At 29.1% G+C, this 12,471-nt stretch overlaps 1 protein-coding gene across 3 annotated transcripts in view; it reads left to right on the forward strand.

Moving 5' to 3' along the window:
- LOC126839618 (uncharacterized) overlaps positions 1-11,320 on the forward strand; it is a 45,189-nt gene extending 33,869 nt beyond the window's left edge. The window contains exons 1-5 of one of the 3 annotated variants that reach the window (XM_050575013.1): positions 9,194-9,253; positions 9,320-9,365; positions 9,960-10,031; positions 10,373-10,544; positions 10,880-11,320. In XM_050575013.1, the coding sequence (XP_050430970.1) occupies positions 9,969-10,031; positions 10,373-10,544; positions 10,880-11,211 (567 nt within the window). In that variant the 5' untranslated portion in view covers positions 9,194-9,253; positions 9,320-9,365; positions 9,960-9,968 and the 3' untranslated portion in view covers positions 11,212-11,320. Of the gene's footprint in view, positions 1-9,124; positions 9,254-9,319; positions 9,366-9,959; positions 10,032-10,372; positions 10,545-10,879 lie in introns of those variants that run through there. The other 2 variants (XM_050575012.1, XM_050575014.1) reach the window with 2 other exon arrangements.
- The last annotated feature ends 1,151 nt before the right edge of the window (positions 11,321-12,471 follow it).

A 12,471-nucleotide genomic window follows, 5' to 3' on the forward strand; every position in this document is an offset into this window, starting at 1 on the left:
AACTGCAAACACAGCTTTCGTTGAATCTAAGATACTGTAGGTTTCATACACTGAATAGTTAAGGAACAGATTCATTGAGATAATAATTTATCTAATTACCCCTGTCTTGAGTTTTATAAATAATCTTCAAAAGTAATTTGGATCTTACACATGATATCAGGTTTGACTAAAATTAGAGAAGCTTAGATCCTGAAACTTAACTACCTACAAAGATCCGACTGCCTTTTCATTTACAGTTAATTAAACACGAAAGCAATAAGAGCTAATAGAAATAACTTGTACAAACTGTAACGCACTATAAAAACAAGTAACCTACTATTGAAGTCCATGCAAATAATTTTGAATCATCTTAACCTTACTTAATTTCATTTTCATAGCCGTTTAAATATTTGAATTAGTTAACCTAATGGACATTTTGGAGACTAATGAAAACTGTAAAAGATGATATAATATTGCTTTCAATTTTTGAACTATTTATATGGTAAATTTAATCTGTGTTTTAGATGTTCAATGTCTTCATTCTCTGTAAGAATATTCTTTTCTTTCAGACAAAAGAAATTAAGTGTAAAATATGATATTCCATAAAAATAAAAGTTTATACCTTAGGTGTCTGTTTTTTTTTTAAAACAAAAAAGGTTCTTTATATTTTTTTATATTCTTCCTAAACAAAATACTTTTTAAACATACCATTTTAAAATCCTTTTTTTTTTGTAACAGTAGGATTCAGCCATAGAAATTGAAATTTTACTTAATTGTTTTTATTCTGGTAGTGTTCAATACTCTTTAGTATGATAATATTTTAAATCTAATTCGACACCTGTAACTCACAAAAACATGAGCCATATATAAGTAGATATAATATTATAGCAAAACTATTTAGTAATTAGTATATCTTATCAAAAGAGTTTATTATCGAAAGGACAAGATTCTCGCTATATTCCTTGTACAGCTGGTATATACGAGTAGTTGTTGACTTGCTGTTGATCATTGACACCCTAAAAGCATGACTTTATGAAAACTACATTATTGGGGGAAGTTCCCGGCAAAGTAAATTTACTTACCATCGGGAAGTTTCTTTTGAATATTAGTTGGGTATTAATGTGAGACACCGTGAGAGTTTGCGCTGTTCAGGAACATAATTCCACAGTATACTTATTACTTAATAGGTAATTGTGCTATCTATAAAATAATATATTGATTTCTGATCATTACTTGTAAGGTTTTTTCGTTATTTTTTTGTTGCGTATTTTAACAATTGGGATTTTTTCTCTCAACGGGGAACTAGAATTTAAGCAAATACAATAATTAAATATCGCTTTAGATAATTAAATACACTCTCAGGGATGTATTAATTGAAAGACAATGTTCACGATTTCGATAGTAAAAAAAAAAACGAGATTTAAACGAACGAGGGGAGAACTAAAAAAAAGTAATAAAAAGAAAAGACTCGGTGAGTTGGAAAGTTAAATCGTTAAGCAGTAATCTCGCTCTAAGTTGGCGAACAAGACATTTTAAAATTGCCACTTACTGACGGCCAACAGTGGTTTGAAACAAAACTTAGTATTTTTTTTATAAATATACCTATGGCTTCTACCATTGTTGTTGGTGTGCTCCATATCACTTAAAAGCTAACGGTATAAGACTGTCACAAAAAACGACAGCAGTAACTATAGCTGTTATTGTACACATTAGTAGTGTAGTGCAACGCCTTACCAGTCAGTTAGTTGCCGACTCAGAAAAAACCAATGCGTACACATCATGCAAGTAGATTTATCGTCTCGATACTTCTTGCGAGGTGGCTTATGTGATGTCGAGAAGCCGAAAAGCGCCCATATTTGCATTTTAAATGTATTGCATATTCGTATATAAACACTAAAACCATGTATATATTTTCATATTTTATGGAGAGGAAAAATGAAAAACCGTTGCGATATTATTATTATATTTCTTAGTATCTAGATACAGCGCCGTATATATCGACCAAATGTGTTTTATTTTATTTGTTTACAACGAATAAAATCGTCAGTAGGCATATTTCCGGAATATGTTTCACACGGGCTATCCAAAAATTATTAAATTCAATCAGCCCATTTTGTTGGACCGTACCGTCCAGAGAAACCCATAAGCAATCTAACGCGCCAAGGGAGAATTCGCCTAACCGGAAGGGCAGAGGCGTGTGACGCATACGCGATATACCTACACACACGGTGGCTTGTCCGCTGAATGAATTATATCAATTGGAATTGTCCGTCAAACCGAGTCAATAAAACCTCGACGGATAAAACAATAAAAGTTATATATTTAAACTTGGGTTCACTGTCGGGTGTGATTTATTACTGAAAAAAAGCGACATAATAAATACTATACACAACATTATCAGTCAATCGACGTGGGCGGTTTTTCGTTTACCTATATACATGTTTGTAAATTCGTCTGTTTCGAATTTCATAGAGGCTGTGTTATATTTGGATACTTGTGTACTGTATAAAAAAAAAGAAAAACAGACACAAGTCTCAAAAAAGAAACGGCTTATATAGCGCACGGGTCATTAGGAAGTGAAAAATCACGTTTAAGCGAAAGGAGTCATTCAGGATTTCTTTCCTTTGGTTTTTGGCCCTAATACCATGTCACGAGGTAGAACAAGGGAGAAAGTCGCCGTAAATTTAAAGCACAGCAATCCGCATCAGTATCATGTGATAATGCGACAGTGCGTTTTAGAAAATGAACATTGTGTCCAAAAAGGAAAACAGATTCTTTCACGCGTGATATTCTGAGTATACAAACTATTATTTTTATATTTAATCTAGAATAAGTGCTAAAATACAACACTGATCTCGAGCAATCTCAAGTAGTGTCAATATTTTTAAACAGAGGACAAAAACAAGTTTGTACTCCTTACCAATGTTGGGCATTATATCTATGTAATAAAATGATCTTTACTAAACATGTATTTAATTTTAATTGATGAACAAATTATTCAACGAATATTTTTTCATTTCAAGTACAAATTTCTTTTTATTCTATCTTTGTTTACTGGTTTTTAATTTGTCAACATTGATTTGCTATATTATGTTAGCGAAACCCCTGCCGCTGGCTATAGAGTTTTTGTTTATTTTTTTAGGTGCAATATTAAGATTTAAGAACTGGAAATTAGTCTGAAGATAGGTCTAACATATACCTATAACATGCGTAAAAAAATCTATAGTCAAAGCTTGTTTTTATAAAAAAAATCATATTGTCATATTTGTCTACATTATTAAACGATACAAAACGTGTCCACGGGTTTTGTACAATACCGAATTTTTAATTAGAATTAAAATGTTAGTTGAATATATACAAAGACAGATTAAAATTATTAGGTTCATCACTTTTAAAAATCATTTCGATGCGAATCCGTCGATAGTAAGTTCAAACCAGTCAGTCCAAACCAAGCACAGTATATATCCGTACAGTAAGAAAGTACTTAAGTGAGGTGCAGTGTCCACAGATTCGAATAGAAAAGTTTATTTGAAAGTGTTTTTATCACTTAGGTATTCTTGAATAATTGTGACCTCTTTGTTTCCACTATGCTCCGCCTACTATGACCCGACCACACAGTACTAGCTTTTTTATATTCTAGGTGTGAATCATATAAACAAGTTTTGTTTTTTTCATAGAGCTTGCTGTTTAGTTAATAAGGTATATACATTGTAGAGTAAAATATTCAGTTGTTTTCTGTTTGCTATTTTTTTTTTATGATACATTATTAGGCCATAGCTGTTCAAATAGACTACGATTTCTGAAAAACTTGTTATTGTAATAGACTCACAGCAGATGTTCTTTTAATATTTGTTTTCAGACTTTAGTCCTGTACCTACTATACATAAAAAAGCGTAATAAAGAAAACATATGTACTTCTTCTAGGAGATATAATAAATAATAAGAATAATAATTAACAATAAATGTATACTCTATTATTACTCTTTACTAGCACCACAAAGCACTTACTAGACAATAATTGTTACTGATTGATAGACATGTTGATCAAATAAATTAACCTAGCGGTTTTTAAGTTAGATACAGACAAAAAAAACATTAGTTTTGAAGTTAAAAATACAATCTAGAGCACAGACATTAATTTAATTATGTATTCAAATAATAAAGTATTTAATTATGTATTCAAAGATAAAAAATTAAAATTCATATTTGTTTAGTTTATTATAAAAACATGTTATTAGTTGAATAACACACGTGCACAGTATATCGTAGTACAGTTTAAAATTGTTTAATCTGAATGTGATTTCATCACAATCAAACACTTTGATGCGAATTTAGAAATAGTAAGAATTCAGCACATTTAAAATTGATATAAATAATGCTCAATTAAAATGTCCACGCGATCAGACCGTTTTTCACGAATTTATATCGAATACAATTTAAAGAAAACAAATTTGCAATTATTTATTTATTTTTTTTTTTTGGGGGCCTATATTTTTATGAGTGAAGAAGTGAACGTTTCAAATTTTACGTTCCCCTCCCCAAAGCGTAAACTAGACACAATTATTAATGCTTGATAAAATTGCTGATCAAGTAAACTAATCCAGCGGGTTTAAAGGTAATTACAGACAAAAAAAAATCAATAACAAATAAAAGATAAAAAAATAATTTAATAGGTTTGCATTTATTCAAAAACAGCGAATATTTTTTTATATTTTATTCGTTATAAGAACTTTTTATCTAGATAACTATTTTGCCCGACACGGCTTCGTACCACTTATTTGTTAAGCTGTAGAGCATTGCCCGTCTTTCGTTAAATTATGACTTGAGGGCTAAAGCTAAATTTGATATCTTGAATACATCCTAAATTGTTGGCTTATCATGTAAATCCACTACCCGAATAATATTAATAACTGACTAGATAGCTTTAAACATAATATTAACTATTAACAATTAATCAATATTTAATTGTATGAACAATTAATCATTTTTATTTATTACAAAATTTGTATTTAATCTAATCTATTTCGATAACCGAAATTATCCGGATGTCAAATAAAATTGATATAGGTGTTTAAAATTTTAAAAACACTGTTTGTATCAAATTTTACATCTTAAAGGCAAGATTTAGTAAAAAGTTTTCCTAGATTTTTACAATGCTTAGAAGTATTCAGAGCGAATGTGAATGAACAACGAATAAGTATTTAAATTTTTTGAATTTCAGTAGAAGGTAAAATGTAAGTGTTGCAATATAAATGTCATGTTTGCTGTACAACTGAATAATATGACATGTTAAAATTAAGGAACTCGCATAAGCTGAATAGGAAAACATGATACCATTTTAACACGGAAGGAAATGCGAAAATGTAAAAGCTATAGAAATACTAATGCAGTACACAGAATCAAAATAATTTATTAACCACCATTTGATTTCGCTTTTTATCTCATCATAATACAAGTTTTCGAAATACGTCAAACGATTGCGAGAATTCAATGTCATTTCAACAAAATATCTAAATTTATATTCAGTAACATTTCGAAAGTTTACATTAGTAATTATTAAGGTTCTAGCAGTTTAACAATGAAAAACATTTTAGGCTGTTCGCATGACACGACCGTTAAATTTGTTTACTTGCTGTTCCTTATTAGCCTTAAGTTATTATTGAAACTTATTAACTATTTTATTTTTTATTTATATCTTTTTTACTATTAAAGATACATATTTATAGTGTAATCATGTCCATAAAACATATAACAATTATGGCGATTAAACTATACCGTTAATCTGCACTAATTAATTTTTAGTTATAATAATTAAATTAATCAGCATTATTTAATAAATGTTAAGTAAATACATAATTGATTTAGTTCCAAGATTATAAAAAATACTTGTAAAAATAACCGACAACCAAAAACTTTGTTTTTTAAACGTTTTTTAATTAGATTCCCCGTTCCAATAGGCTTGATCCAATCTTATTTTACTGTTTTTTTTTATAAATACAAATACAATATTTCTTCTATTCTGTATTTTAATAGATTTCGGAAATAGATTTTTAAAAATATGCAATTTTCGAGTTTATTAATTAAAGTTTTATCAGTTTAATGTTGTTTCAATTTTAAATAAATTGAATACAAAAAAGAGTATTTGCAAACATAGGTTTTCAAAAATAAAAAAATGTAATTCCATATCAAGTTAGTTCGATTTTTTCTCTTGGTTAAAAAAATGGTCGTATTGTGTTCATTTTAATATTTGTAGTCATTGTCTGTAGCTTTTGTATACATTGTTTTTCTAAAATTTAAAATTTTTCTTGTAAATATTACCTGTTTTGTGGTTATTGACGTATTTTAATGTAACCTTCGAATATTTACAAAACACACATAGTTTTGTCTACGTATATTCAGGTGTGTTATAGTTAAACTCTTAAACTTAAAAAAACGCCAGTACAGTGTCTTTGCGGCATATTACTTTCAAGGTTACATATATAAATGTTTTCAACAGAATATCTGATAACACATTCGGATTCAACGTCCAAAATCCTTAAAGACATATATCAAACGGGTAGAAAATGTTTGAAATGATCCCCAGCAATAAAACATATCGATGTTAAAAATATAACTGTATGGTAATACTTGACGATCTTAGGCGATCTGTAAACCACGGTTATCTACTAGATAACTGTCTACTAGTAAACTAAGGGTGTATACTGATTACTGTACACGACTTATTGATAAGTACACCTAATATATTGCAGAGAATGCCTCAATTTATTATGCCATTTTTACAGATGTTGTTTTAGAAGAACACAATCATACGAGATGGATATCTAAGTCATATGTTCTGTGATCTTTTCCAATTAATTTCTTTAAAATTTAACGATATACCAAACATTTAGAATCATATTATTAAGAAAAATCTAAACAATTGACAAACACAAAGTATAAATATATACATATTTGTATCCACCATTGTAGTTGGTATTTTATGTAAGAACTTTAATACTGCTTATGTATTAATTTCATACATTTTTATTAGCGACAATGACAAATAAATATATATAGTTATTTTTGACGTTATCATTTAAAACTACGGACTGAATGTATCTAATGATTAAAACTGCTTCAAATGTAAACAACGATCAAAGTTAATGAGGAGTTATAATAATACCGAGCTATCTTTAGTTTTTTCTAGGTTTTTTAGCTATTAAATATCACAGCACATGCTTTGAGTCGCGTAGGAGTAGGTAAAGAAATCACATTTTACTGAGTTTACCTCTCACAGCAGGTTTGACGCATTGCACCACAATGGTTTTTTTTCAGATTAAAACTTATGATCACACGGCATTTTCTTTTTCTTAATAAAGTATAGGTTGGTGTTTCAATGTACCCGTTGTAACTATAATATAGATACAAAACAACCTATAAAATTTGTTTTATTCTTATGCTTAGTATAGCTATCATAAACAAAGTATTTGCTGATTTTACCTACAGATTTTAATATAGTCACAGCACAGTATTTAATTATCACACCTCTGCCTGCATCTTAAGTGGTTAGAATAGGTAATAATAGTGCATCATTTGTAATTCAAGTGATAAAAACCAATAGGGTTACGGGTCACAAAAAGCTGTTGTCAACATTTTGATATATTCAATAAAACCCAAATTAAATGGGAAATCAAATTTTAATCATATTAATTAATTTCTAGGTTGCTCTGCGAGATTGAATCAACAGTCAATAGGTGTTTGCAAAATAGTTTCATTATGTTGTTAATTACAATTTATGAGAAACAGCGGCAACAAATGATTATTAATAGATAACCAACTATAATCGTATCCGCCTTAATACTATTTTAAACACATAATTGTCATTACAATGATTTTGTTGTTATTTGTACTTCTGGAGATTAAAGCATATTTTTTAAAATGACTTTATCAATTTCATATTCAGTTATAATTATTTTTGTAGTTATCCTATCCTCTTCAGTTCAATGCTGTTTTAAAGAAAATATTGGAATCCCATATTATCATGTTGAAAATTTTAGCCATTGTCGGTAACTCGCATACTTTGTTTTGTTAAAATTTAATATATTTTTTTTTTACAAATATTCGTCGATATTATCTGTTTTGTGGTTATTGACATATAATGTAACCTTCGAATATTTACAATAGAAGCATACTCTTGTCTATGTATATTCAGGTGTTACATAGTTAAACTTTAAGGCTTAAAAAAACGCCAGTACTGTGAGTTTGGGGCATAGTGGGACGGGGGAGATCACGGGTCTATAGGATTTTTTTTTAACCGAAAATGATACAATCATTATCAAATAAACGATTCGATGCTTATATGTGTATATATGATAAGATATGCACAATTTTGGCATTATTTAAACATTATTTTGAATTTATTATCTTAAATATTTCAAGGTGACTCATAAGATAATACATTTTAAAAATGTGGTTATATGTTATGAATTTACGTCGAACTGGCTGAATACTTAGAAAAAAGGCCGTCACAAACAACTGTCAATCAAGCATAAATGAAAATGACTCTAAGACTCTGAAAAAGAGGATCCTCTTTTTCAAACCAATCAATTCGTACATAACCTTCATATTTTTGGGTTATTATGAAATATGTTATTATTCGAACAATACACGCACACAATATTTTTCTGTTTATGTACTACAACTTAGATTGTTCTTAGGCCTCTCACTTGAAATTATCAACCATACTCCGAATTTGAATTTTTATAAGAGATTTCAATTTCTGACGAGTCTTTTAAAAATGATACCATATCCAATTTCATATATTTAATACTTTTAATTTTTTCTCGATACCTTTTACTGTAAAAAACTGGTTTAAAATTAAATGTTATTTATCATTAGTCTCTAGTTTAATCAAAATGGATATATTTTTTTCGATTATTGGGCTCGCGGCAAAATGGATGCAGAATCAAAACATTTATAGGCGTGTCAGATTTGAATAAAAACCGCATTAAAATAACCGGACCAAGGAAGGGGGAAAATGAAGCGCCATTTTACCGCCTACAATAGAACCTGATTGGTTTCCGTTAAGTTCTTATACATCTGGAATAAAGTATGTTTATCCTATGTAAGCACAATATTGCAAAAAAAATATTACTCGCAATTTAAGAAAATGCGGCAAGTGGAGGAGAGTCGCCAAACTAACTACATAAAGTCAAACCGAGCATAAACTGTTTTAGTGTTATTTTGAGTCACTTACACATAACTTGTCCAATAAAGTTTATCAAACAAATACGGAGTAAGTAATATTTAAAACTATTTTTCGTCGATGAAGCTTTTATATTTTTTTGTATTGTCATTATAGAACCTTTGTTCTGAAGTTAACATTTACACACTGTGATTTATCTGATGTAAGACACTCATTTTCTTGGAAAATATGATATATTTTGAAAATTATTTTTTCCCCATACTTTAGTTACATACTTAACTATATTTTTCAATACTTAGAAATCTCATTTCTCGCTTATGCGTAAAAGAGGTATATAAGTATAGACTTCGTATTTTCAAATGGAAAAAAATGTTTTTAATTTCATAAATATGTAGAAAAAAAATTGGTAGGGTTCGAATTTTTAATTTTCATCAATCTCTTCGTTTGTTCTGACATTGTAAATATTTGCATTGAAGATCAATATTTATTCGGTTTGACAACAGTAGCAAAATAACTTCCCATTAAATAGTAATTTTCACCCCGTCGGTAACACTGTTATCTTTACTGTGTTTAAATTCAACGTAACGAAAAAATTGGGAAAATGTAGGTGGGTAATTACAAGAATTAAAAAATCAATGTTTGATAAATATTGGTACCCTGTCATTTTATCAAAAAAACTCTATGGAAATGGTTAAATTTGCGATAATTTGCTCAAGATTTTTATTTCATACCACCATTATTAAGTATGTTTGTCGATTAAAAATAATAAATATAAATGGTTTTTTTTTTGTTACAGGTATTTACCATGAACTCAAACATGCGTCATCGTTGTGTCGTGTTATTTGCAATTTTTTTCTTTGGCCTTATCGTAAGTGATAGATTCCATTAAAACATAACAAATATGAATATTATTCGAATGTATTAAACTATTGGCAATTGTTTTGTGTTTAAAGAAACATACATTTTTTCACTAGGTTTTAAAAGTATTAGTATCAGCTGCAACTAATGACTGCAGTCATTTAAGTCTTAATACATCAGACACTGGGCAATTCCCACAGCCTCTATAAGTTCATAACAAATTTTCTTAGACCTATCTTCACTGAAGCTGCAAAACTGTTATACTTTAATACAACTGGTATTTAAGGATAGTCGTCAAGAACTCTATGATATTAATAACACTAATACTATGAATGTATGTATGTCATTCAGATTTCATTAGATGCGGCTCCGAAAAGCGGGGAAAAGCGAAAGAAGGGGTCCTCCTCAAATGCTGCAACGTCCGAGAAAGAGGAGGATTCGCAGGCTATAAAGAATCTGGAAAAAAATATTTTAATTCCACGTTTAGACAACTGTTTTTCAGATAACAAAATTAATGAACCCTGTGAGTATCTAAAACATTATTTCGGTTTATTTTTGTCTAATCGAAAATAGGAAATTGATCAATTTTTATTCAAGTGATCAGATTTCCGTTCTGTGGACTCCACTGCTTTCTGTTTTTTTTTGGTTTTTAGGAAACCTATATTTATATGAGTAATTTTGGATGAGCATTTTATGGCACATTTCATTCGTGGGTTCAATGAATATTATTAAAAAACGATACCTTACTATCTTAAATAGGACCCTGAATCTAGCGATTTCTATTTGATGACACAGTTTACTTATAAGTTATACAGTAGTACAACAGTTTTTAAAATGTTGTTTAATTTTTGTCAACAGCTGAACGACCTATATGGAAACCATTCATTCTTGTTCAGGTTTTAGCTGCACAAAGATTAATATTAACCGGCCAACAAGACGAAATAGACCAAGCGACTCTTATATTAACTAACGCAATACAATCTATGGCTATAGGTGATAATGAAATATACCCTGATAAGGAATCACTGGATCACAATTGGTCAAGGTGGGACGAAATCCGAAAAGATGAAAAAGAGGATCTTATAGAAGATATGAATAAGGCCATCGAAAAATTTGTATTGGACTTAGGGGGGGGAAAAAAAAGAACAGCTAAGAAAGAAGAGAAAAGTAAGAAAAAAAAGAATGGCTAAATTCAACATTTATGTTTTTAATCAACAATATTTTTGTTTTATATAAAGATAAACTTTAAATAATTGTATTTATTACATGTTATTATATTGTCATATATGAGATATTAAACGTCAAGTTGCACACTATTTAATTTTTGCATCTTAGATTTTGTTCATTTTTTTTATACGTAGTTTTATAGACGAATTTATTACAATATTGATATATCAAAAATCACAATCTAGAGCATATCTATTAAATGTGTGACCTAAAAAAAATCTAATAGAATGGGGAACCGGCAATACGTCGTTACGCCACATGGGTATATTGTCATAACCGAACAAAGATAGTGTAAAACCACTTACACGAAAAAGTGAAAAATACAGCCGGCTACAACTTCGGAGTTCGACTAGGTTGCATAGAACGTACACTTGCATAAGTAAACGGATAAGAGTAGATGAAAAACAATAACAATGAGACGCTAAAACAGTACTGTTAGTTATTATAGAACAATTATATATATATTATAAATTAGTCGATTATTTTTTTCGTAAAAAGGAGACAAGCAAATACTTGTATATAGTTCCCATCTACGCAACACAGTAAAAAAAAGGTAGACTTGTACTTTGTGATTCTAAAAAACCATCTTACGTTTCTAAGGTGTACGTTATTGTTTATAGAAACAATAACATTGGCACTTTTAGTACTACAGTCAGAGATGAACAAAATGGATACAATCCGTAATCGATTACAGACGGATTACGGATTACTCGTAATCCACGATTAAAAAAAAAACTAGACTACATTTACTTCAGTAATCCTACATTTTTGGATTAAGGATTAAATTTAATCCAGTAATCCTTAGTTAACGGATTACGGATTACATTATTAATCCAGTAATCCCTAGTATACGGATTACGGGTTACATTATTAATCCAGAATTTGAAAAGTTTGGATTATTTTATTTCAGTAATCCCGAGTTTCGGATTACGGATTACTTTTATTAATCCAGTAATCCCTAGTATATGGATTACGGATTACATTATTAATCCAGTAATCCCTAGTATACGGATTATGTACATTATGTACATTATTAACTTAGGATTTTTGTTTTATTCCAATAACCCAAATTTAAAGATTACTGTTTTTTTTTCATTCCAGTAATCCAAAACATTGTACTTAAATAATATATATTTTTAAATTAAAATGTATTTAAATCATTTTTTTCTTTTATGGAGAGCTGGGAGGTATTGTTTTTACAATAATGTGTTTTATTTTTACTA

The sequence above is a fragment of the Adelges cooleyi genome, unplaced genomic scaffold (genome assembly GCF_023614345.1).
Source record: "Adelges cooleyi isolate 19-005CV unplaced genomic scaffold, UGA_ACOO_1.1 ACOO_flye_CR_arks_rails_tigmint_CR_PRNA_307, whole genome shotgun sequence".
Classification (NCBI taxonomy): domain Eukaryota; kingdom Metazoa; phylum Arthropoda; class Insecta; order Hemiptera; family Adelgidae; genus Adelges; species Adelges cooleyi.